The sequence below is a fragment of the Toxorhynchites rutilus genome, chromosome 3 (genome assembly GCF_029784135.1).
Source record: "Toxorhynchites rutilus septentrionalis strain SRP chromosome 3, ASM2978413v1, whole genome shotgun sequence".
NCBI lineage: Eukaryota > Metazoa > Arthropoda > Insecta > Diptera > Culicidae > Toxorhynchites > Toxorhynchites rutilus.
In genome coordinates, this window is record NC_073746.1 from 94,225,590 (window position 1) to 94,253,571 (window position 27,982).

General features: G+C 38.8%; 1 protein-coding gene across 1 annotated transcript in view; it reads left to right on the top strand.

Moving 5' to 3' along the window:
• LOC129779377 (out at first protein) overlaps positions 1-27,982 on the top strand; it is a 177,257-nt gene that overhangs the window by 135,020 nt on the left and 14,255 nt on the right. Inside the window, exons 3-4 of the mRNA XM_055786808.1 lie at positions 16,416-16,550; positions 17,409-17,592. Of these exons, the coding sequence (XP_055642783.1) occupies positions 16,416-16,550; positions 17,409-17,592 (319 nt within the window). The remainder of the gene's footprint in view (positions 1-16,415; positions 16,551-17,408; positions 17,593-27,982) is intronic.

Sequence of the window (27,982 nt, forward strand, 5' to 3'; positions counted from 1 at the left end):
GGTAATATGATAGAGGTTATTTTCCTCAACGAGTCAGCAGTTGAAACATATTGATTTTCTTATTTTTTTTGTTAATTTCATGACAAAAATGTATGATTTTTCACTTTTAAGATATCAAACATGTCAGTTACATTAATGAAATACATTGAATTAAGAAAAGTAACTGTTTGCTTGTTATTATTTTTTCGTCGGCGGTCATCGTCTTGGCGCTCCATTCCTCGGTATGTCAAACACAACTATGAACACATAAATCACGAACATTCATATTTGTTTATCGAATGACGATGCGCATTTTTGGCAGCATAAACATTAAATACACTTCCGTTCAAATCGTTTCATTCGTTATATTCTATCGATCACATCGTTAAACATTTAAACGCTCTATCAATATATTGATTATTTTTATTTAACAAACAACATATCCACTAGCAATGATTTATATGGCAGAACTACGTTTGCCAGGCCAGCTAGCAAATTAATATAAAACGTTGAAAAACACGTTGTGACAGAAGCATAAACACCCAATATGTCAATACTTCGTGATAGGAATTTGAACACTTTTTTTGCTCGTGATTCTTTCTTTGTTGTCTATACGCTGCGTCACGGTTGGGAAAATACTGCCCTGCTCTTCGCTGCTAGGCTGCTATGCTGACTGGCTGGAGAACCACAAAAGGAGGAGGTGTGAAACTTGTGGTGCAATATTACTCGGAAGGCGCTGTTGTGATGGCATCTATACTTGCAACTCAAATTCGTCAAATCCAAAAATTCTTTACCTAGTTGTAATGAATCAGATGAAAGCTAAACAGAGCCTGATCTGGACTGTGACAAACTTCGTGAAAAGATTTCCAAAAATCATAATCTTCTTCGCGAAGTCTCTTCATCATCCAAATAATACTTCGTTATAGAGAGCAACGGATCGTTCGCGTTTATTCTCGGTTTTATTTATTCACCCAATAAAATTTTCGAAAAAAATATTTCTTTTTGTTTTACGTGTTTGAACTATTTAAACTTCCACATCATTATCATGCATGTAATTATCGTGAGGTGAAGAGGCCTGACTCGAGACAATTGATTGTTATAATTTTTGCCAGTGACTTTTTCTCGATTGATCATTTAAACTTCGAGAATTCGAGCATTGTTTCGGGATTAAGAGTTGGGTGAAAGCGCAGCGTGCATTTTACCCTCACTATACGTCTTATCCACACTTCCGCTATATGTATCTGCTCTTATGATTTCCATTTCTTAAATTTTTATTTTCTTAGTTGTGTTCAACTTGACTCTTAGACCTACTTCTACTTTTCGAAAATATGGGTGACCGAAGGTACCAACATAAATTCAACAATTTGTCGTTGCCTAAATACTTTTCAGAATTCAATTTTCAGTACATTGCTAGACGAGAGTATTTTTTTCAGTTCAAAACTATGACAGCTACTGTAAAGCTATCATTCCACCCGTTTACGACGAGAGCACTGTTCCCAAACAACTTCCGTCTAGCCTGCGGCTCCTTGGCGAAAGCCAAGAATCTCTCCGAGCGTGAAACTGTGTAAAAATTCCAATCTTGATCGGAGGTGCGGTGTGAAAATTCATTAAAACTTTCTGCTGGGTGGTCCGGAAGCACCCAGCGGCAACGGAAGAAGTGCGACTTGTGCGCGAATGCGTCGTGGTAAACAGTCGGGCAAAGAACTTGAAACTCGGCACTTAAAAATGAAATGCTGCGAAAACAATTTGCGCTCCATAAAGCGGCATCCTGCTGGAAATGCAAATGGGACAGACGGTGGTGGTGGGTCCCGAAAATTGGACGCAGGAAAATTTCGCAACGGTGGGATTTGTCCATATTGCTGGTGGGAGTGGAATCGCCATCGGACAAACTAGCATGAACATTTCGAAGCGATTGCCTGAAATCGGGAGTGCTTCAACATTTTCCAGCATTCCCAATCCGCTTAGCGCTCTAATGGAAACAGTCGTAAAATCGGTTTAAACTGTAATTCGAGTGGACATCCATTTCAATATCGCCGGACAGTGCTCATAGCCGCCAGAGCGAGTGCCACCGTTTGAATGGACCAAGCAAAATCTCCGAAACTAATGCTTCTTTGACCGAACTCTGTGAAAGTTCTCTCTCTCGCGTGGTGGGTACATAAGTACATAAATGCGCACCGGTATCAATTCCGCTTCCGCTGGGATTACTGTCAAACTATGAAGCTGTTTTTTTTGTTTTGCTTTGTTTATCACCTATTCACCGTACCGAAATCGGCCAGGCTGTCAATGTTGTCAGATCAATCACTGGCTCGAATGTGGAATGATTGAAATGAAATATCGGAGAAGGAGTGAACGATGGGAGGGATCATGGATTGGGGTGCTTGCATTGAACACAGAGCATTGCGAACGGTGGGTTATCAATAGGGTTTAATGTTAAATTTAAAATTTTATTGTTTCTACATGAATGTTACTTTACAAATTGATTTCTGTCATAATTGTACACTAGGTCGTGAATACAATATCCATACAATCGTACCCATATAAGGGAACTACTTGTTTCTGGTATGATTTCGTTCCATTTCCGTTCCTCAAATTCAAGTGTTTGTAATATTTTATTTATTTATTTTTTTATCTTCGCTTATTTTTCGTCGGCCTATTTCCGCCACTTTAGTGCCAATCACCGACATCAGGGAGGCGACTCCACCTGTTCCTACCTATCAGACTCAACAACTCATGAGCCGGGCCAACTTCTTTTACTTCCGCTCCGAAGGAAGACGTAACCAGAGATTTTTCGCCTCAGAAAATCCTAACGACGCCAGCTGGGATTGAACCCAGGCCGATCGGATTGTGAGGCTGTTACGCTAACCATACAACCACTGGCGCCGTCATTTTTGTAATATTTTGATATATTTTATTTTTATTTCAGTTCTATTATCAATATATTGAAAAACATCCGCGCGCTTGTAGGAATTTTGTCCACTGTATAATGAATTTCACTTGAATTTGAAGGGCGAATTTTATGTTGTATTTCTGGATTTAGCTGAAAACTGAAAAACACCAACTTTCGGTTGTTTTCGGATGGTTTTCCAGTTTATTCAATTATTAAAATTAGTTTTCTGAAAGCATTTTATTCCAAATTATACAGGTATACAGGGTATACAGGGTAACAAAAAACGTAGCTTATATTACTTTATTGTGTAGCTGTTTTGGTAAGGTTAATGAATAAATTCAATTAGAAGACTAAGCTAACCTTTCTCACGATATTTCCCTTCGTACTGTTGGTTGAAGATGGTTAATTTAGAATCCGGAATCACAAAACCAGCTGTATTTCGGGATTGGTTTAAAGTAAAAAACATGTTTTAGTATAACAATACAGATAATTGATTGTTCTTTCAAAAAAAAAAATTCTAAAAATTATTCCTTTAAAGTTTGACAATATGTACGTTATATCGAGACAAAATGTATGTTATATCGAGTGACGTTATATCGAGGGTACTTTATAACGAGGGTACGTTATATCGAAGTTTCCCTGTACAATGAAAGAGAGCCGTATTTTATCACACATTTCACATTGTTTCATAATTCCTAAAAAAATATTTTTTTGTTTCATAATGCCCAACATGAAATATTTTGTTCAAATTAAAATGCTTTTCTTGGCCTATAAAATCAATCATTTTTGAGATAAATAAGTTAGCGGATATAGAATGGTGATGCAAATCTTCGGAAATTACTACAACACTTAAATGATTGAGCTTTCCTTTTTGCTTGAAGAAAAAATCACAATTCGCATTCCAGTGATGACTTTGAACTTCAACCTGTAGTACAATAGTTTGATTTTCTGAAAAATCCCATATAGTTCCTTCCCGCAAGTTATTTTTTTATATTTTTCAAAAATGTAGACTGTTCTCTTTTAATGAAATCACGTGGTACCGTAAACCAGGGGCAAATTGATCAGGAAAATTCAAAAATATTCTCGAAATATTTTGTTTAATCTATACCCAATTATTTTTAAAACCCGTACTGGTGCAAAATCACAAAACGTTTTGAAATGTTTAGTTGAAAAAAATTACGTTAGCTTGGAAAATTTTTAGCGAAAAATATGCAAACATACCTTTGGGGTGAAATCGATCAATTTATTTTTTCATAATTTTCTTGCGTAATATGCACGAAAATGTATAGAAATTCATTGATTTTTTTACCTATGATAATGTGAATCATAGGGTTTGAGGATCTGATTTAATGCTCCTGAAGGCGTAGTCGTGCCTTTCTCATATCTCGAAGTTTGAGCTGTAGGTCATTCGGAGACCTCCGAGTTGTCCTAATGTGACCAAAAACCTTTGAAATGGTTACCAATGAGCTAGTTTTGACAAACCATGAAGTTCGATATGTCGTATGATGGAATTTGGCTCTGGTCATAAAGTGGTCACTTCCCTCGGAAAACTAATCCTGAACATATTCGAGTTACCTCAATGAGGTCATATAGGCTTTAATTCTTCACGAATAAGCTATTCTGAAAATAATGAAGTTTGATTCTCCAAAAGTTTGTGTTGTTTTGGGTTCTGGAATATATTGCCCGCGAACTTGTTCCAGCCATATCTCCGGAATCCGTGGATCGATTCCGGTAAAATTTCAAGGGGTTTTCAAATGAAACAAAATGAAGTTTCAAATGAAAATTGTCGCATGAAATTCGGTTCAGCCATTTCCGAGAAAACTCAGCCGCAATATTGGATGTCTGGTTAGGAAGGTGCTTTTTGTAAAATTGATTTCAACTCGTAAGGAATCAGCTTAGTGTGAATTAATATGTCTAGCGTCTATTAATATCGTTTTAATGTGTTGAAAATATGTTTCTTCACAATGCTTGAAAATAGAAACGAAAATGCTGTTCAGAAAAGATAAAATTTTATGCAATTTGATTAGTGTTTTGATGAGAACTACTGACAAAAAGAACCTACACATGATTATTGATCACGTCATGTAAAAACAAATTAATTTAATTGAATAACACCTTCAAAAGTTTCAATTTGTTTCCATTAGTACGTGTGATCGATTTCACCCCAGTGATCAATTTGCCCCCGGATGACGGTATCAATTTTTATAACATTTTAATGGAATAGGAAACAATCTCCTCCTTCTGTTCTGGGAACGTCTCTACATCGTATCTGTCAATTGTAACCCATTGTTTTTCATCAACAATTTTTTTTCCATCAATTTCTTCTTATAACGTTTTTTCTAAGAAAAATGTATCAATGCAATTTTCACATCGGCGTAAAATAGATTGTTGGTGAAATTGATGAATTTTTACAGGTCAAACAATCTGTAAACTGTTTTAATTTATCAGATAAGTCATTTTTTAAGCCGTGGGTTATAAATGAATGTGGGTCATTAATGGTGATCGCAAATTTTAAATTTTTGATTAAGCGGTTTTTTTCCGTAAATCCTAGCTCCACTAATTTGACAATATAGCTTTCCGTGAGATTTTAGCAATTTTTTGAACACTGTTTCGATAATCATATATTTAATATTGCTCGGAGTGGAATACTTATATAACCCCAAATTTTCACACTCTTATCTCAATCCTCAATTTTTCGAACGGCGATTTTAGTATTTTTGTATAAAAAATATCCAAATATTTTAACCGTTGTTCTTTTTTCAGATAGAACGAATTTATTTATGTTTTCGAAATGGGGCCATATGTGCAAGTAATCTCAATTCGTCTTAAGTCAGGCGCATCACCGGTGAGCTGGAAGCCTTATTGAATGAGTGCAATGAATTACTAAAACTCTTCGAATCACATATGCTCGGATTACAAAATGACAATCACGCTTTTGTCATCGATCCAGATAAAACACCAGCTGAAGAGCACGTGTTTAGATCCAATGCGCATGTTGTTGAAGACGTTGCTGTAATCACTGTTGGTGACTGCACAACGACGCGAGAAATTGTGATTCGAAGCAGAAAAAATAATCTGGAATTCATTGTCGACACACTTCGTTCAAAAAACGCTCTTCTTCAATCGCTCAAACGTTTCTAGCGTTCGCCTAGAAACATAATATTACTTGCGTCATTTTCAGATTGTTGAGATTTCTATGTCAAGCATCACGTCTTGAAAGTACTAATGTAATGTTGTTCGGTCGTGTGAGATGTACCTTGTAGCCAGATCGAATTAAGATAACTCCCTTCGGACCCGAGGGAAACAACCAAATGTGGCGGTGTGGGATTTGTTGGCTCGGTTATACCTTGACAACATGTCCCAAATCTATCTTTTCCTCAAAAATATCGTTCTCCGTGTTTAATCATTAGTATTGTCCGAATCTCCTTGTGTCCCTTCCTCTCCATGTTAAAAAATTGTCACCCTACTAACCTCGAGTCGTCCGCGAGTAATTGGTTCTCCAGCTGTATCATATGATGATACGACGCGGCCAGGACAACGTCATTCTACGATGTTGTGAGCAGTGCCAGCAATTCATGGTTAACATGTACGGGAAGATAAAAAGTGAACGATTGCGATTCCTGCGACACAATAAACAGGAGCGGCGTGAGGAAGGATACATTCACTTGCGAGACGCTATCATGAGCAACACCGACACAGTTTTTACTATTGCCAGGTCAAAATACAATACATTGTCAAGACATTACAGCGCATATGTTCAGACGACAACATAGACGACGTGAAAATGAAACAGAAAATGGCAGTGGATATTTAGTTGAAATAAACACGTTTTGACATTGGAATACGTCTTTCATTTCTATACTGGGGTGTAAGTTCGAAGTTTCGAAAACGAAGGCGTTACGCCGGAGAACGAGATTTTGAGCATTAATAGCTCCTAAATAACTGAACGAAATGGCATGATAAACACTTCATTCGAAAGATAAAATGTCTACGCGTTATATGCTTGTTACTTCTTGATCCAAAAATTTGTTTCAATAGCCCTAAAATTGCTTTGAAAATAGGCTAGTGAAATCACCATTCGGTATATAAGCGAGCGCCGCTCGGAAATCCACTCAGTTATAATTGAACAGCGATTGGAGCATGTTGTCGCTGTTGTGGTGAAGCTAACTTCGTTCATCATGGAAGCACTTTTGAACGGTGTCACCAAGAGCTTGTTTGTGCACCTTAGGCCAGAAGGGAATCAGGAGGAGAGTGATGCCACTGAAAAGGCGATCAAGAAAGTACCAGCATCGAAAATTGGTTCCGCTTGAGGCATCGGAGCAGCCGTCATACACACATTTTTGTTTGTTGGTTATCGAAAAGAATCCGGAAAGATGTGATCGTTGCTGAAAAATAATCTACCAGTTCCCCTTGGCATTGAAATTACATTCAAGCGAATGAGTTTATTTTATGGTTTTCTATACATATAGTACAGTGACCAAATACATTTTTTTGGGAAGGTCTTTCCGTTTTGTGGTTATCGAGATAGCATTAACAACTGGCGGACATCGGGCATCGAGAAAAATCCACAAAGATGTTATCGTTGCTGAAAAATAATCTGCCAACAATTACATTCAAGCGAAAGAGTTAATTTTAATGTTTTTATTCATATAATACTGCGATCAATTGCATTTCATTTTGTGATTTTTCAATCAAGTGCAATTAACAGGAAAGTTTCTGAAGATTATTCTTCCCCATCAGTAGAATATTTTTGTATCCAATATTATATGCATAAAACATTGTGCCTCCAACGCAACGCTCTCATTTTCCCCCGAAATGCCCCAAATCTTCATTTATTCATTCATTCAGAGTGGATTAGGATTGAACTTCAAACAAATGATCACTAAATCAACGATTGTCATACGTCAACCTTGCAGTTATACCACAGTTATAACCCGCTTCCTGTTTTTTATGACCAAAACGAATAATTTGCAACAACGGTTTGCACATTTTATCTTTCGAATGTGTTTATCATACCATTTTGTTCAGTTGTTTAGGAGTTATTAACGCTCAAAATCTCGGTCTCCGGCGTAACGCTTTCGTTTTCGAAACATTGACTTTACACCCCGGTATAGAAATGAAAGACGTAGTCCTACGTCAAAAATGTGTTCGAAAGATTTGAGCCAAATGAAAAAAATATAGTAAAATTTATGAAAAAAAATCGTCATTTACGGTGGGACAGCTCTATTGCAACTGGTGTTCCAGGAAATTAATAATGTTTTCAATCCCATTTTTTGTAAAAATTAAAACTCAGTCATAGATCGTCGCTACATGTGGCACATGTGTCAGGGTAAATTTCCTTCTTTCTATGGCCTGTCAAAAAATAAACTCTCTCTACCATCGTGTCGTGTCATCGTTTCGCCTTCCATCCATCGAACGCGGCTATCCATTCGACCGGAATGAGATCGCAGATTCGAAAAGTGAAAAATGCATCTCTCACACCCCGTTGAATGAACCTGCCCCATTCAACTCGCCACCATGAATAAGGGGTGACGTTGTGGGCGATGGTTCGCTGCGCATTGCGATGTGTCTTTCGCTGTCGTTTCAATCCCACCAAGCATAACCGGGTGCTCTCTTCTGTATCGGTTGGTCCTAGTCAGTGTCGGCTTTTAAAAGTTGCATAGTACCCGATGCCACCACAGTAAAACGAATGACATCGAACTAGCCATAAAACAACTGACGGTGAGGACACTGGTCTTGCTTTGTTCGGACGTGATAACGAGGATTCCATTCTACACTTGGTCGTTTCAGGGGGGAGAAATTCTGCATAGCTTTCACTGATGATGATGCAGTCAGTCAACATCGCCTTGACACGTGAAAATATAGTATTTTTGTATTCGAGAATTCCAATATTTCAGGATTATAAATCAAAGTCACATCCAATTTTAAAGCGGCATATATGGTCATACTCACCTGACGGACTGTAAACCGCCGACCACCTCACAGTCCTGCCCAACCATTCGAGATATGCTATTTCAACCGCTCACGAACAGTACATTTCACACCCGAGGTAAGAGTGAACAGGAGATGAAAGTTGAGTATATATCCAACCCGGATCAACTCCGGACAAAGCCTTCGTGCATTTTCATTTTCCAACAATGAGAGCCACACAGAGGAACAAGTTTCGTTCGTTGCCATGTCCGGTGTTAGATAACATGTCGTAGAGAGGGATCGCTTTTTTGTACAGTCTGATATCGATATTTTCAGGGTTCTCACTGGTGTCACGAAATGTGACGGCAATGGTGTCTGTCGTCGGTATCGTTTTGCCTCATGATTTGTTTGATGTTCGTTTGCTAATACATACCAGCAGTGGCAAGACGAGAGGACTCTCGAATGTTTGCATCGGATGCATACAAACCCGGCGATCCGGTGACTGTATCTTCTGCGGGCGTGTTCTCTTGTCGTGTGTATGTGTGTGTGTACATGTATCGAGGACTGTTCAAGTGAAACGGACAGTCACGTTGATTAAATTATTTAGCAGTGCGTTACGTGTCTATCATATTAGTGTCGGTTCACTGTTGCAGAGTGCTGTGCTATAGATTCTCTACATTCTTCAGCTTCCACTTTATTGTTTCTATTGTACGCTCTCGAGATCCTATGTATGATACGAAGGTTGACTTCAACATTATGTCTGTCTGTTGCATTCTTAGAATCGAAATTCACCGTCATAGGTGAGAATGTACACACGAGTTGTAGGGTTGTCATATCCACAAAATAATTTATATTTCCAGAAAAAATATGTTTTTTTGAAACCAAGCATCTATAGTTACAGATTAAAGATTTTTAAAATATTAGTTTCCAAAAATAATTTTAATCTGAGTCTATGATTATTTTTCGAATATTTTTCTATACCTCCATTAGGGTGGCAATGGATGTATGTAATAGAAATCATCATCGAATTTCAAAAACCGACCATGCACAGTTTGTTTAGTGGCCCAAAAAATGAGTTTCAGCTCAATCGGACATGATTTAGGGTTGCCTCAAAGCACTCAAAGTTTTTATTTTTTGGTAATGCAATCAATAACTAGAAAATTTTAATTTTGCGAATTGGTCCCCTCTGACTGAACCCCTTTTTTCATTAGGCCATTTTAGGGTGGCCCGAAAAATCAATTTTTTTACCTTCTTCCAAAAATGTTTTTTCCAAAAATTTATAATATAATTATTTATTAACTTATAAACCGATTTAGACGATCAACATATCAATTTGAAGCCAATGAACGTTTTTGAGTTATGATTTGTCAAAGTTCACATGCTTTCAGTTTTCGTTCAATATTCGTATGCGACCACACCGGTCTCCGTCGGGCAGTCATCGGGTACGGACGCATTTTTCGTCGCTCCGTATCTGTTTTCGGCACGATCAAACGCGTTTTGTTCCTCCCGCGATATCTGTTGATTGCTGTGTTTTTCAATTACGGTCGTGTAAAATAAAATATAAAAAATGAATAATATACATGTCGAAGTACATGATTTGTGTTGCAGAGAAACTATCTAAAGTTTCTAGAAGCATTTTGATGTATAGTGTTAACCTAATTAGAAACGCATTTTGAAGATGCTAAGGCTTTTTTGTGTGTGTGCTTTACTTTCTCTTTGAGCGCGTATTGCTCTCCAGTAATTCGATGAGCAAGAATAAAGTCTGCTTCATTTAATATTGGAACACAAACAATTGCGTGTAGTTCAGTCATTTATTAACGAATTCATAATTTGTTTTTCATACAAATGTAGCATTTTCTTTACTCTTTCATAAAAAAAAATTAAAAAAATTATTCATTGCTGTTTCGAAGAAATTCTCGTACTTTTCCCGTAATACGGCACATTAGGCGGCGCACACCCTTTTCGTCCACCGTTTTGGCGATTTGATTCCACCAGTTCTTCATTTGAGTCATGTTCCTAACAAGTTTTTCCTTTGCCTTAAGCCTCCGCTTCGTGATTGCCCAGTATTTCTCTATCGGCCGGAACTGGGGGCAGTTTGGGGGGTTGAGGTCCTTCGGTATTACGCTGACCCCGTTCGTTGCGTACCATTCCATAACCGTTTTGCTGTAATGGCAGCTTGCGAGGTCCGGCCAAAACATTACTGGACGGTCGTGGGCACGAATAAACGGCAGAATCCGTTTCTGTAGGCACTCTTTTTTGTAGACTTCTAATGTCATTGTCTTGTCAGTGAGAAAGACTTTGGTTTTCTGTCCACAACTGCATATCCCCTGCCAAATCATGTACTTGCGGGCGAATTTATCCGCAAACACGAACTTAAATTTTGCAGGTACATCCCCCCGAGCCGTCGCCAAATAAAATTTTTGACCTGGGATTTGCCCAAAGTCCGCCTTCACGTAGGTCTCATCGTCCATCAGAATACATCCGTCGAACTTGGTCAGCACTTGGTCGTACAGCTTTCGAGCACGGATTCTGGCCACATTGTTCTGCTTTAGCGTCCGATTTGGCTGTTTGCTGGCTCGGAATGACCTTATTCCTTCCCGGATACGAATTCGTCGCACCGTACTGTGAGCGGCCTGGAACTTATTGGCCAAATCGCGGTCTGAAAGATTGGGATTCCTCTTGACGGCCTTGATGACTTTCCCACGCAGTTTCCGGTCGACAGTTCCACTCCGACGCTTCGAATGCGGCTTCCGAGCCGTCGTCAATGTTTCCTTGTACTGCTTGATAACACGCCATACGGTATTTCTGGGCATTTTAAGCTGTTTAGCTAGCTTAGATGCCGACAACAATGGATTTTCAAGAAAATTGTGCACAATTTTATCTCTCCGTTCGGCTTCCATGGCGGTTGTTTACAAAATGCTATCGTTTGGTGTTATGACATAAATACATGGTGAAAGGTAATGAATTTCCCGACACGTGGGTGAAAAAAGTTTCCAAATCCGTCCACTAGGAGCGCCACAATGAGCAAAAGAATTTGTTCCAATATTAAATGAAGCAGACTTTAATAGCGATTTGTTCGCTGATATCCGTAATTAGATGTTTTAATAGCAGTAGAAATAAAAGAAAGTGTTTGAGTTGTGTAATTGAAAGAGGTTATATGCTATATACTGAAAAAAAAACATTTTGCAAATCCAGTGCTCATTGATTGGATTCCAGTGTTAACTGATTGTAACAGTTTCGTGTTTAAGTGCCATTTTGCTCGAGGCGCTCTCCTTGCTCTCCTCTGAATGAGAGGAGCTGCTAATGATTAATTTGATGATCGAATGATCGTTTCGTGAGCGACAGGAAGAATGGAACACTGCTAAGTATCATTTTGTCTCTTTCTTTTTGATGCTCTCTGCTTTCGTGTTTTTATTTCATGGCTCAATTCTCAGTGCGAAAGTGCTGCCTTAGGAGTTGTATACGGTCGCGCGATTGTAGCTACCTATAATGGTATTGGTGTGGGTGCATTGGGCTCGGACTCACTGCTTCGGGTGGCCAGAAAGTTTTGTTTCTTATCGTCGTTTGTGCAGTCAAATTTTCGTGTGAGCTTAGATCCACTGTCCGCTGTTATATTAAGTCGGAGTTAAAAAATTTAAGTCGGGAGGTAGTCTATTTTGTTCGCTTGTTTTGCTGGTGTGGCGGAGGGTCACTGGCAGCTGCACCAGTGCAATTATGTGTAGCTGTTTACTTCTCGCGATTGCATACGATCCTTGTGGTCACATTTTCGTACAGAGGTTGATCAAAATGTTCATCAATATCAATCAAAATTGGACTAATATTGAACTATGAAAATAGCTTTGGTGTGTTAGTTTATATCATGAAGGAGGACGATTGTTTCGAGATCAGTTCTCTCGGTTACCTTCTCAGGTTTCCCAAAGATAATTCTCCGATTTGAGTTCTATAAAGCGTACGCATGATGAATAACAGAATATATCTTAATATATTACACATCGTCGGGTCGATCGATTGTAGAGGAATTCTCTCGGTTACTTTTTCAGGTTTCCCAAAGTTAACCATCCATCACCGCGATTGGGGTTAAATAAAGACTTCGCTCATTGAATAATAGGATATATCGCTGGTCTGATTGGTTTGAGCGGAGTTTTCTCGGTCGCCTTCTCAGGTTTCCCACAGTTAAAATTTTGCAGTTGCAATAGGATTTCATAACAAATACGTGTGAAAAATGAAAAATCTAATTATTGTTACAGGTTTTCCTTCTCAGGATACCTAAAGATCTCTGCTGTGTGTTGAGATATGAGATTTTCAGAATTTCGTTTTGTTGTATTGTCCATAGTTCGCGTTTACATAATCACATCACTTACCACAGTGAATCCTGATTCATACCTCTCCCACTAACAACTATCCCTCCCATGATAAACGCTAGGGAACCACGCTATAGAGGCGACCCTTCTGGCCTTCGGGCGGCGAATATCATACTAACATTCCTTCCCTTCCCCTGGTGACTGTAAGGACGTGGCCGGCGTCTTTATTGACCATTTAAAGCTCGAATCACCGAGAATTGCACAACGAGAATGATTTGCTAGTCCCAAGCGTCATTCTGTGTGTTCTTTGTGCAATTTGGTTGGTTCAGGTCAATCACGGAGAGCAACTACGAATTGTACAGTCTACCCAAGCTCAAGCTCAAGCTCAAGCTCAATATTCGTATGCGACCACACCAAATCTATGCGTCTAGAATCCAATTTTCACGCAAGTGTGGCATTTTTCCAAAGAAGACTAACTCATTAGCTTTAAATTGATATATCGATAATCTGAATCGGTCTAGTAGTTCAAAAGATATGAATTAAAAAAAAAATCCTTTTTGTAAAAAAATCGGAAATGATATTTCGAATCATCGGTTTATTTTGAAATATCATAAATCAAGAACAAAAACTAACGCCTCTCTCATTTTGGATATGTTATGAAAAAAACCTCAGCCTTCAAGAAAATATATAAAAAAATATAGCGCCCTTGGTCCCGAGACCAAGTAAACTATGAAAAACAAATACAACCATGAATTACGAAAACCAAATTCAATTTTCAGGAAATGTAGCATTTTTTCGAAGAACCAGCTCAATGCCTTCAATTTGATATGGCGATCATCTTATTCGGTTCAGTAGTTCAAAAGTAATGTTTTTTTTTTTGAAGAAAGCCAATTTTGAAGAAAAATTGAAAAAGTTGATTTTTCGGACCACCCTGAAATGGAAATGGTCACCCGAATGAAAAAAATAAAAAAATACTAGTCTAATATTTTGCAAAAAAAAACAAAATTATCCCTTTTCATGGAAATCTGAAAACCACTACACTCATACCTCGATATACGGCCGCTCTTTATACGGCATTTCGCTATAACGGCCCTCTTCAATTAAGGCATGTTTTCGATTTACGGTCTAAAATGTTTTGCTATAACGGCGAAAAAACGATTTTCGACGTCGATATTCAACCGATTCTTTATACGACTTTTCGCTTTGCGGCCATGTTTCGTGGAACGTATCTAGGCCGTAAAGCGAGGTATGGGTGTACAGGTCGGGCTCGATTATATATAATCGCAATTTCACTTTCAACGTTAATTTTCGAATCCAATTACATAATCGAATCACAAAAAAACTATTTTTCTATTAATGTTTGACATTCATACATTAATGAAAAAATTGTTTTCTTGAGATTATTTATAGGATTTTAAAATAATTGTTGAAAAAAAAAATGGTCGACTATATACAGGGTTTTCCATTTCGGGCTTCCGAAAGTATATAGTCCTGCGCTGACAACCGTTTGACATAGCTGTCAACCAAAGCGTCATATCGTTAGTTGAATGTCTGCCATTTTACAATATGGATCGTTTTAGCATCACACAACGTGTTAATTTTGTTAAATTATACTATAAAAATGATGAAAAACCGGCAAATGTTTTTCGAGCATTACGGACGGATTTTGGTCGTCATGGACGGCCTACAGAGCACACAATCGCTAATGTAGTGCGTAAATTCGAACAAACTGGATCCGTAGCGGATATTGTGAAACCTGTACATCATCGTAATGTGCGTTCGGCCGAAAATATGACCCGAATGTTTCGATTCCACGGCGTGCTCAGCAATTGGGCTTGTCAAACACATCATTGTGGCGAATTTTGCATTTGGACTTGCACCTACATCCATATAAAGTCCAACTGGTACAAAAATTAGAGCGGTGGTCACCAGACCATGGAATGCGTCGGGCATACGTCGATTGGGTGAACGAACAACAGCAGCAAAATACTGAATTTTCGCATCAAATTTTCTTCAGCGATGAGGCACATTTCGAGCTCGGTGGCTATGTGAACACCCAAAATTTCCGTATATGGGGCTCAGAAAATCCACACGTGATTGTTGAGAGGCCATTGCATCCGCCAAAAGTCACTGTTTGGTGCGCATTATGGTCTGGTGGAGTCATCGGGCCGTATTTCTTTGAAAATGAGGACGGCGAGACGGTAACTGTGAATGGTGAGCGCTATGGCCGCATGTTAACCGATTTTTTTTCGCCACAAATTGAAGATATGGATACGGATGACATGTGGTTTCAGCAGGACGGCGCCACGTGCCACACAACACGACTGAACATGGCCATATTGCGAACGAAATTTGAGGGACGCATAATTTCGCGTTTTGGTGATGCCAATTGGCCGTTTAGATCATGCGATTTGAACCCGCTAGACTTTTTTTGTGGGTTTATGCGAAAGACCGTGTCTATGCCAACTCTCCGCAAACTCTTGAACATTTGAAAGACAACATTCGTGAAGTTATGACCGAGATACCGCCCCATATGTGCCGAAAAGACATCGAAAATTACCTGTTCCGGATCAAGGTGTGCGAGGATGCCCTAGGTGGACATTTGAACGATGTTGTATTTCACACATAATGGCATAAACCAAACTTTAATTTGAAATAAAAGTTTCATCGAAATTCGAATTCTAAGTGTGTTTTATTTCAATTTACTTTCGGAATTTAAAATTGGAAAACCCTGTATAATCGAGTCCGACCTGTAATCGCAATTTCGCTTCCAACGTTAATTTTGGAATCCAATGCATAATCGTATCACAAAAAAGCTATTTTCCTATTAATGTTTGACATTCATACATTAATAAAAAATTGTTTTCTTTAGATTTGATTATGTATAGAATTCGAAAATAATTGTTGAAAAAAAATGGTCGACTATATATAATAAAGCCCGACCTGTATATCGGTTTGGCATGGAATGGCTGAATAGGGTGTATAAACACGTTCAATGCTGTTAGAATTAGTTCTACTGTTGGAGTACAGATTATGCTCCACGAACTATTTAGCCAGCCTAGTATAATCAGAAATAATTAAATTTAAAGTAAATAGTTTGCATGACGAAGACACTGATATTTTCTTAGGCACATATATTTCTTAATATATTTCAGTGGTTTTCGGGGAAAAAATATCAATACATTTTTCCCATAAACCCTTGCCACAAAAGTAATGAAATATGTCGCCTGCGTTTCGGTACCCTATGGATCAGAAACCAAATTTACTAGAATTTGTTTCCCTCTCGCCCCCCAATCGACATGTCTATCTCAACGGCACTATTCTATTTTTTTTTGCAGGAAGTTCAAGTGCTAAAAGCCCTGGTCCTGGGCGAGGAGGAACGCGGCCAAAGCCAGTACCAGGTGATGTGCTTCGTGACTAAATTTCAAAAGGGAGATTTCATCACAGCCGATGCGATGGCAAAATTACGACAGGTGAGCCTACTGACGTTGAAAGCTATGTGTGGTCCTGTACAGTTTGTGATCTTTCATCCATTCGGCCTTTCGGTCCATGGTGTACGGGATGGTGCTTCCCATCCCGTCGATTCGATAGCTGCAAGAGAGGTAGTAATTTCCTGTGACAGTATTTTTTTCTCACTCTAGTCCCTGCATGCTCTCGTATCGTTCAATACTTTATCGTTTGCCGTAAGCTTGTTTTTTGTGAGCCGGTCGACGATGAACAAAGTGCGGCGAAAAAGCAGCTTTCTAGTCACCTTCGACAAAAAGTTTCGCAAAGTGATTCTTCTTCCCGTAATCCGTGAAGGTGATCTCAGGAGAATGTCTCGGCTTTAGAGAGGAAAAACAAGAAGTTTGTCGTCTCCTGCTTCCTTCTTGGGGAATTTCATCTTCGCTCGAAAGAACTCTTGGCAGTGCAGTGTATGAAACAAGGAAAATTAAGCGAACTTTTATCCATATGACACACGTGTGCCATATGGAACAGGACACTGTGATTTATTGAAATAGTTGCTTCCGGTGGGAACGTGCGCAAGATCACGAGATCTAGCATAATTGAATCTTCGTTAATGCTACGAGGAATATTAAAGATTCAAGATAACTTGTAAATCTTCTCGAAAATCGCCTTTAAACTCATTCCTTTTCATTGAAAGTCCTGCAATAATTCAATATTCTGATATTTGTCCACCCCCTCCCTTGCGCTATCTTAAGATGTTGAAGTAAAGAAGCACTCCACCGTAATTCAATCGAGCAGTGGCCAAACTTCTCGACAGGAATTTACCTTCATACATAAGTAATTGTACGCATTAATCTAATCACTCGATCCATTACCGTCGGCAGAAAAATCCCAGCACCATCCGGACGCCGGAGGAGGACAAGGGCAAGGAAAACTACACGATGACGGGCTGGGTGCTGTTGGACCGAGCGGCGCCCATTTCCCGCCACATAGCACCACTGTGTTCAGAGGCCCAGGAATCAACGTACGCTCGGGATGTCGATCTCAGAGCGTGGGCCGAGCTGCCAGGTAAGACAAGTTGAGCTTCTCATCCCTTCCCTGCACCCATCCTTCACCCATACTTGTTTGCCAAGGTAACAAAAATTGTTTGATGAGGAAAATGTATCCAAAACACGTCCGGCGCGGCATTGCGTCGTCGCTATGCTATCCGTTTGAGCGGCCACATTCTTTTGTTGCTCTAGATCTGTTGAATCAGCGAAAGTTTTATCTGTTTTATTTTATCCGAGAGTAGGGGCGGAGAGGTGTGGATATAAAGTACACGAGGGCGATGGCGAGGGCGGCGGCGGCGAAAAGCTCACGTGCCTTGTATTACAGATTGGCGAGATTGTGCCATTATGTTTCCCGGGGCTTAGATTACGGATGAGGCAAAAGGTGACTGAAATTAACAGCGACAGCGATGGATCAGCACATTTTGCCCGCAGAAAAAAGCGATACGTTATTGGATTAAGTGCGGCTCAAGGTGTTGCCATTGGATTAGGAAGTAGGACATGGGCTCGAATAAATTTTACTTACGCTGCGAATACAGCCACAGCAGGGCTGCACGGCTCTTAGGGGTTTGAGTAACGGTGAAAAAAAGTTTATGTTGCTTATGTATAACAATGTTGAAACTCTATTGGAAGTGGAAGAACGTAGGGAAATGTACCACATTGAATATTGGTGAATGTGTGAAAGCAATTTATTCATGTTGATAACTCAATGACTCAAACTTTCCAACGTATTTTGTATATTTTATAGATATTCTTCTGCGCGAAGAATTTACAAATCCACACTAACTTTTCAGCGAAGCAATGTTTCAGGTAACAGCCAAAGCAAACTTTACTGAATGGGACCCTTTTTTTACTTTATTTGATAGAAACATTTCAATGTTTGTCATTTCGTTTCATGGAGTATTCAGTTATTTCACATTTCTTCAAAAGAAAAATCAGTTCATAACTTCGAAACACGACGAAAACTATCCTGCTTATCTTCTCTTGTGACTTTGGCAACCTATTTGGAATTGTCCGCATTAAATCCGTAAATCAAATCATGCCCTATTTCTTGGAAAATATTTTCATTTTCATTTTCAAAGTATATAAATTGTTTTCTTAAATTTTACCAAAATTTTCAATTCTAAAACTGTTAGAACTCAAAACTCTCGTCGAAGAACGATAATAAAGAAATTGTTTGAATTTCAGATTTTTTACAATATTAAATTGGATTTTTTAAATATTTTTTAAATATTAAATTGGTAACACGTGGGTAACAATTTGTTGATCAAGCAAATGAGAAAGAGATTCGATTTCAATGATTCGTCTCTCAAGGTTACTCTAATGTTCAATCCTATATAGGATATCCTATTTGTATGAACTTCTACAATCTAACAAACATCAATAAAGTATTTGAAGCAATTCTAGGTTTCTACGATTTGGGATTTGCAAGAGCTGTAAATCGAATACTTGCCTTAAAAGTGAAATAGCTATTGAATGCTCGCTCGCATTTTTGGCGCTTCGATGTCTTGTTTTGATTATTCTCACTATGTCTCACTTCTCGGCAACCGTCGAACGATTTTTTGATTATAACCACAACAAAGTTATATATATATATAGACCGACTCACCAACGACAAGATGAATGCAATATCAAGTCCTAAACATTTTAACAACTGCGTAAGTAGCTCCAAATTTGTAAAAACTGATACTATGCAGCCTAAGTTAACAAGAATACATATAAACATAGTCAAACAGAAGAGTAATTTGAAGCCATTGACGACAAATGAATACTTTTTATGCTACTAAATCAGATTTTTCAATTCAAAAAACATTTGAATAGTATATATTTTCGGTACAGATTTTTTAAAGGAAATGTATAGATGGAAATATTTTTAACCCTCCCGGTACAGATGAAAATGTGGCAATACTGCATACCATAACCAACGAGTCATTCATACATTGAAAGTTGCGCTCTTTTATCGGGAAAAGGTTTTTCTAATAACAACTATTCCATGCCTTGCTTCGAAAAAATTGCAAATGATTCTATTTTTGTTTCATGTCAAGATAGCGATATAGTGTATTCTCTGAAGTCAAAGATAATATTATAGCCTATTTATAGCTTTAGTATTATATAGTAATTTATGAAGAAGTTGTTATTATACGAAATGTTTTCCTGTAGAAGTACTCAGTATTTCTTTTTTCAGAAGAATTTCAGGTTTTTTTTCAGGTTTCAAGGAGCTAAAGTCTGCTTAATTTAATATTGGAACACAAACAATTGCGTGTAGTTCAGTCATTTATTAACGAATTCATAATTTGTTTTTCATACAAATGTAGCATTTTCTTTACTCTTTCATAAAAAAAAAATTTAAAAAATATTCATTGCTGTTTCGAAGAAATTCTCGTACTTTTCCCGTAATACGGCACATTAGGCGGCGCACACCCTTTTCGTCCACCGTTTTGGCGATTTGATTCCACCAGTTCTTCATTTGAGTCATGTTCCTAACAAGTTTTCCCTTTGGCTTAAGCCTCCGCTTCGTGATTGCCCAGTATTTCTCTATCGGCCGGAACTGGGGGCAGTTTGGGGGGTTGAGGTCCTTCGGTATTACGCTGACCCCGTTCGTTGCGTACCATTCCATAACCGTTTTGCTGTAATGGCAGCTTGCGAGGTCCGGCCAAAACATTACTGGACGGTCGTGGGCACGAATAAACGGCAGAATCCGTTTCTGTAGGCACTCTTTTTTGTAGACTTCTGATGTCATTGTCTTGTCAGTGAGAAAGACTTTGGTTTTCTGTCCACAACTGCATATCCCCTGCCAAATCATGTACTTGCGGGCGAATTTATCCGCAAACACGAACTTAAATTTTGCAGGTACATCCCCCCGAGCCGTCGCCAAATAAATTTTTGGACCTGGGATTTGCCCAAAGTCCGCCTTCACGTAGGTCTCATCGTCCATCAGAATACATCCGTCGAACTTGGTCAGCACTTGGTCGTACAGCTTTCGAGCACGGATTCTGGCCACATTGTTCTGCTTCAGCGTCCGATTTGGCTGTTTTCTGGCTCGGAATGACCTTATTCCTTCCCGGAGACGAATTCGTCGCACCGTACTGTGAGCGGCCTGGAACTTATTGGCCAAATCGCGGTCTGAGAGATTGGGATTCCTCTTGACGGCCTTGATGACTTTCCCACGCAGTTTCCGGTCGACAGTTTCACTCCGACGCTTCGAATGCGGCTTCCGAGCCTTCGTCAATGTTTCCTTGTACTGCTTGATAACACGCCATACGGTATTTCTGGGCATTTTAAGCTGTTTAGCTAGCTTAGATGCCGACAACAATGGATTTTCAAGAAAACTGTGCACAATTTTATCTCTCCGTTCAGCTTCCATGGCGGTTGTTTACAAAATGCTATCGTTTGGTGTTATGACATAAATACATGGTGAAAGGTAATGAATTTCCCGACACGTGGGTGAAAAAAGTTTCCAAATCCGTCCACTAGGAGCGCCACAATGAGCAAAAGAGTTTGTTCCAATATTAAATGAAGCAGACTTTAAACTCTCAACTCAATTTTTTAAAATAATAATTGAAAACAATGTTGCTTAATTCCATGGTGAATAGGATACGAAATCGATTACTCGCGGTCGGCTCGAGTCTAGTAGGGTGACATATTCTCTTCGGGAAGAGGAGGGGATATAAGTAGAGTGTGACAATGTTGATGATTTCAACATATCTTCAATTCTATTCTTACATCTATTGCGTATTTACGTTTCGTTTCTTTTCTTTTCTTTTCTTTTATTTTATTTAATCCATCTGACATCAAATTGTCTTAATGGACCTAATCAAGTCAGTATCAAATACACGCATTGCGAATGTCAACTTATTCTGAAATAATCATTGATTCTAATCCGAAGCGCATTGCTAGCGAGATTAAAGTCGAAGATGTGAAAAATCCTATTGAATGTAGCAGACATAAACTCCAACGGATCATGCTGGCCATACAAACTATTCCGGAAATCGAGCCTAAGGAAATCACGATGACGTAGGGTGCGTTCTGGAGCATACATGTTTAGATTAGCTAGCAAGAAAGGGGAGTCAATCTCGTTCCTCAGCAGCTTCGCAACAAACATGGCTTGTGCTGCAGATCGCCTGTTTTCCAGAGTATCAATTCGCAGCAGGTTACAGCGTTCCTCGTAAGGAGGCAATTCCCTTGGATTCCGCCATGGAAGATTCCTCAAAGCACGACGTACGAACTTTCTTTGTACAGATTCAATGCGCGCTTTCCAAATGTTGGGGAAAGGGCACCATACAACAGAAGCAAATTCCAGGATAGAACGAACCAGCGCACAGTATAGAGATTTCAAGCTAAGCGGGTCCTTAAATCCATTGGTGACCCTCAGAACAAAACCGAGCTGCTTGTTTGCCCTGGAGATGATGTCGTTGTAGTGGTAGATGAAAGTGAACTCCTTGTCAAGCATTACACCCAAGTCGTGAACATGTTGAACCCGCTCGATGGCTTTGTCGGATAACATGTAGGAGAAATTGATGGGATTCCGCTTTCTGGTGAACGATATAACTTGGCATTTCTCGACGCTCAACGTCATACAATTTCGTACACACCACGCCTCAAAAATGTTCAGCAAGCTTTGAAGATGATGACAATCATTTATGTCTTCGACAATAACGTAGACCTTAGAATCATCAGCATAGAAGAGTCTCGTTCCACGTGGCAGGATGAAGGACACGTCGTTTATAAACAATGCGAAAAGTAAGGGGCCTAAATTGCTCCACTGAGGCACTCCAGATATGTTTGTGAACGACTCGGATTCATGTGACCCTATTCTCACACACAAAGCTCGATTCTTCAGGTATGACCCGAACCACTCGACAAAACCAAGGGCTACGCCACATTTCGCTAGTTTTTCGAGAAGGATTTGATGATCAACCCGGTCAAAAGCTGCCTTCAAGTCCAAGTAGACGGCATCCACTTGGTTACCAGCATCCATGGCGCAAATACAACGCGATGAGAACTCAACTAGATTGGTGCTCACGGATCTTTGTGGGTAGAAACCATGCTGATTCGTTGAGATGTACTGCTTGCAACTAGCAAAAAGCGATTCATTTATAATGATCTCAAACAGCTTCGAGCAGGCGCAAAGAGAAGTAATGCCGCGATAATTTTTGGCATCTCGTTTATCTCCTTTCTTGTGGATGGGGAATAGGTACGATTTTTTCCAGCTCGAGGGAAACACACGTCGCTGCAGTGATCGATTAAAAAGTTTCGTCAGCGGAGAGGCCAGTGCAGAACTGCATTTCTTCAACACTGCAGGTGAAATTCCATCCGGGCCTGGAGCATACGAGAATTTAAGCACTTGAATTGCTTTGACTACATCCTGTTCAGATATTTCGAACATTTCAACGCTATATACATCCCGAGGAGCATCCTGGACAGATAATCTCACCTGTTCAGGTTGAGCTGTATAACCGTTGAAAGCGCGTTTGAACTGTCGTGCAAATAGTTCGCATTTTCCACTGATCGAGTCAGCAGAAAGTTCGTCAAGATACATTGATGTCGGGAGACCGTTTTCATTTCGCTTTGAGTTGACGAACGACCAGAACCGTTTTGGATTCACACGTAGGCTCTCCTCAATACGAATCTTGTATCTGGCATACAAAAATCCATTGTATCTCCTGTACTCATTACTGGTCCGATTGAACTGCAGCTTCGAGTGTTGAGAACGTTGACTGCAGTAGGAACGTAGAGTAGCAGATCGACGACGTTTCAGCAAGCGTAAACGGTTGTTTGACCATGGCGGTTTACACGGAGGAGACTTCAAAGGAACGTGTGCTGTAATCGCCCGCCTGAAGCACAGCGTTGGAGAAGAATCCAACTGCTCTATCGGTATCTTGAATCGTGTCCAGAGTATTCCAGTCGACCACGAGTAATGCTGCACATAAATGCTCAAAATTGGCCCGTTTGAAATCGAAACCAGGATCGTTACGTTCTGTTTCGTATGTTACATCCGTTGGATATGCAACGATTAGCTCGAATGGAGGATGACGAGGATCAATCCTAGAGAGCGATTCAATGGATTCGCTAATCTGGTAACCAGGTAGCACGATGTCGTTTACGAGGACAAGATCAAGAGTCCTGTTCTCTGCAGGGTTTGGTTCTGCCATACAAATGAAAAACAAATTTCTGCATTACTCGAGAATTATTCAAGCAAATGGAACAAAATTAGGCATATTGAGGTTTTGGGGTGCAATAAATGTTTCTATTGTTGTTAGACTCTCCTTCCCCCTCTCTGAGGGGAGGCTGCCATACAAATGGAACACAAATTTCAGCATAACTAAAGAACTAATCAAGCATATGGAACCAAATTAAGCATATGGAGGTTTCAGGGTGCAGTAAATGTTTCTATGATGGTTAGACTCTCCACCCCCCTCTCTAAGGGGGGGCTGCCATACAAATGAAACACAAATTTCTGCATAACTCGAGAATTAATCAAGCAAATGAAACAAAATTTTGCATGTGTAGGTTTTAGGGTGCAATAAATGTTTCTATGATGGTTAGACTCTCTGCCCCCCTCTCTAAGGGGGGGGAGGGGGGTTGGTAGGGCGCTGCCATACAAATGAAACACAAATTTCTGCATTACCCGCGACATAACCAAGCAAATGAAACCAAATTTGGCATGTGGAGGTTCTGGGGTGCAATAAATATTTCTATGATGGTTAGACTCTCCACTGCCAAACAAATGAAACACAAATTTCTGCATTACTCGAGAATTATTCAAGCAAATTACACCAAATTTGGCATGTCGAGATTTTAGGGTGCAATAAATGTTTTTAGGGTAGTTAGATATTCCTCCCTCTTCTCTAAGGGGGGCTGCCATAGAAATGAAACACAAATTTCTTTATTACTCGATAATTAATCAAGCAAACGTAACCAAATTTGGCATATTGAGGTTTTAGGTTGCAATAAATGTTTCTATGATAGTTAGACTCTCCACCCCCCTCTCTAAGGGGGGGCTGCCATATAAATGAAAAACAAATTTCTGAATTACTTGAGAATTATTCAAGCAAATGGAACAAAATTAGGCATATTGAGGTTTTGGGGTGCAATAAATATTTCTATGGTGGTTTGATACTCCTCCCGCTCTCTAAGGGTGGGCTGTCATACAAATGAAACACAAAATTCTGCATAACTAGTGAGCTAATCAAGCACAATTTGGGATGTGAGGTTTTTGGGTATGATAAATGTTTATATAATGGTATGACACCCCTCCCTCCTCTGGAATGGAGAGGGGGTCCCATAAAAATATTACACATATTTCAACCAAAAACCTTCCAACCAAACATGACAATTGAAAATTTTCGGAAAACTCTGAAGGAAAAAGGGAAAATTCGGAAAATTAAATTCCCATATGTTCTACAATTACATAGTGACAAGTGCTGTCAGTCCATTTGATGTTGCGCTAGCGAAATTGATCTATGTTCGAACTGGAAAGGGAGTTTAACTCTTTGTGGTCGTTTGTCTGCTCTCAGCCACCATACCTTTTTTACCGTTCTGGTAGTTTGTCTGCTCTCAGCCACCATAGCAAGAAACCATGCTAATCTTATATTTTACTCAACCAAGTATCAGTTTATGCTTTTCCTAAACGAAGCTTGATGTCTAGTGAACCTGTTCACGGATCAATACGGTTCTTCTATGAGTAATAGATAACGGTATTCAGTATCAAACAAAGTGGTCACCCACACAAGACAACGCACAGTCTGTTGATTGCATAGGAATGTGGGACATAAATCATAACAGCAGAATTTAGCCATTGTGGAAAAGAAAAAGATTGTTCATAAGTATCAGAACTACTGTTTGCATAAGTGTTTCATATTATTTGAATAATCGCAAAAGAGTCTCAAGCGACAAAATCTTTGTTCTTCTAAAACGCAAATTTCTGATAAACTCGAACAATTTCACACGAAGACGAATTATAAAATATGATTTTTATATAAAAACACATTGTAAAGTTAACACATATACATAGTTTAGAAAAAAATTAAAACAATGTTTATTTTTCATAATCTTGTATTTATCACTGCTTTTTCAAGGAAAAATAATTCCGACCAGTACGATACCCATACCCAAATTTAATGCGACCGCAAAGGGTTAATGTGATGAAACGTACTCCTATATCTTCTTATATCTATACAAAAAAAGGATCGCCAGATGTGTTATTAAGATCAGAACTCGGGCAAGGAATTGTCCGATTTAGGGCTGTCTTCCTTCTATCATATTTTCTGTATAAAACATTTATTCCATGTAACAGAGAAACATGTTATTTACATGTGGTCGAAAAATCTTGAACGAGAATTGTGTCTGAAAATAATCTGATATTATAATGATGCGTTTTGTTAGAAATAATAGGAAGTGTATATTAAAAAGTAAATTCAACGGGGACGAATAGAAGATCAATCAATGAACAGTTCTGCGATTGAACCCATGACTTTGCTCATAGTAAGAAAACGTGAATGTTTGAAGGTATTGATAACACAAAACAAGACCACTTGTTTACACGACTTAAGGGGGTATTCTAGTGTAGAGACACGAATTTCGGACGTTTTTTCGAACTCCGTAAAAATAAAACAAAGAATATTTTTACTATCCATTATATCATTATTCGTTTATCTATCTTTCAACAATAAAACAAAAATAGGACGGAAAAAAAATATTCATAATTAGAATAGTTACATGCTGGTGAAGTGAGGGTGTTCAAAAAAAAGTTGTGCCATGGCGTACACGATTCCAGTCCTTCTGGTTATCTGAAACAAAAAAATCGAACAGATTCTGAATCAGTAAAGATGTCGCTATGACATGAACCTCGGACAAGTCAAAAACATGGGTTTTAACAAAATGGCGGCCGTTTGAAAACAAAAATGCTGTTTAAAAGGTTTTTTTTTGCGTTTACCGATTTTTTAAAAATAGTAAAATTAAAAAGTTATAATTTTTTATTGGTTCATGCGATAGAGAGATGTATGCAGATTATTTTCATATAAATTTGACATAAATCGGTTCAGTAGAACTTGAGATATCGTGTACGCCAGTTAGAAAAAAACTAGTTCCGAGAGAAACGCGTTTGAAGTTCATTGTGATGGCCGTAACAGGTTAGATACCACATCACTAAGATGGCTCTAACTAGGTAAATAATAGGATTTTCGATAAGTCCTTTCTAGAGTATATTCTTGAATGCCTAAACTACAGAAATATGGTAAAAAAAAAATTCGATTTTTTCAGATTTCTAGACTAGAATACCCCCTTAACAGATGAATAGTAAAGATTTATGTATTGATAAAGCATAGTTTTCATGCCGAAATATCTTTATCTCTGCGTTTACTCTGCATTTTAGATATTTTTGCGTTATCCGCGATTTTCGTAATCCGCGTTGATCTTGCCAGTCTATTCCGTGGACAATCGGGGTTCTACTGTACTTTGAAAGTTTGTTTATGGCGCTTGAATGTTACAATACAACTGAACCAAATTAACTGAAGAACACCCAATTTTGACCCAACTATATTTTTTCAATCTTTCACAACTTCAGTCACCCGCACACAATTTTCATTGTTATATGATCAATTTTAACTGCGTCTGAATCTTAGAAGGCTATGAAAAGGTTTTATTATTAAATTCAATTTCCTACCCAAATTTTTCAACAATATATATATGTGTTACATGTTATTTTACATTGACTTTCCAACGACTTTGTCGAACACCAAATTTTAATCAAAAAGCTTCAAACTACGATTTTTCTAAATAAAATGAGTGGGTTATATCTATGATACATCCGTAAGGTTGCCGAATGACTACCGTTGGATTAGTAATCATTTGTTTGTATTGATAAAATTATTGATTAAACGAAACAATTTACGAATTCAATTGAATTGGATATATTTACTTGTAACAATTCCTCACAAAACCAAGAAGTCCGTGTTGCGGAAACCCATACCGGTTTGCGAAAACGCAAGCGAGTACAAAAGTACTTGCAGCTTGCATGTACTTGCAATTTCGATTTCCCGAAACTCCTTGGTTTCGTGGTCTATGTTGGGAAAACCTTATCCCGCTGTTACTCTGTATGCTCCTTTAGGTCGGTACCATTCGAAAACCACAGATCGGGCCAATCGAAATGTGAGACTACATATGATAATAAAAACTGTAATTTTGGTTGCCAATTTTTTCAAAGTAGCAACCAGTTTCGACTTTTTCAGTTGCTGCTCCGCTACCGCGCGGATCGATGGTGTGGAATCGCTTGCGCAAAGTATGCTCGGTGCAGAGGTTGTACAGAAACAAAAAGAAAAGAACTAATAATATAAGCTCCACCCTAGGATCAAGCACGAGTTTAAAACAGATTTCACCAGTTTTCGTTTTAGTCTCGCTCCATCCAGCTTTCT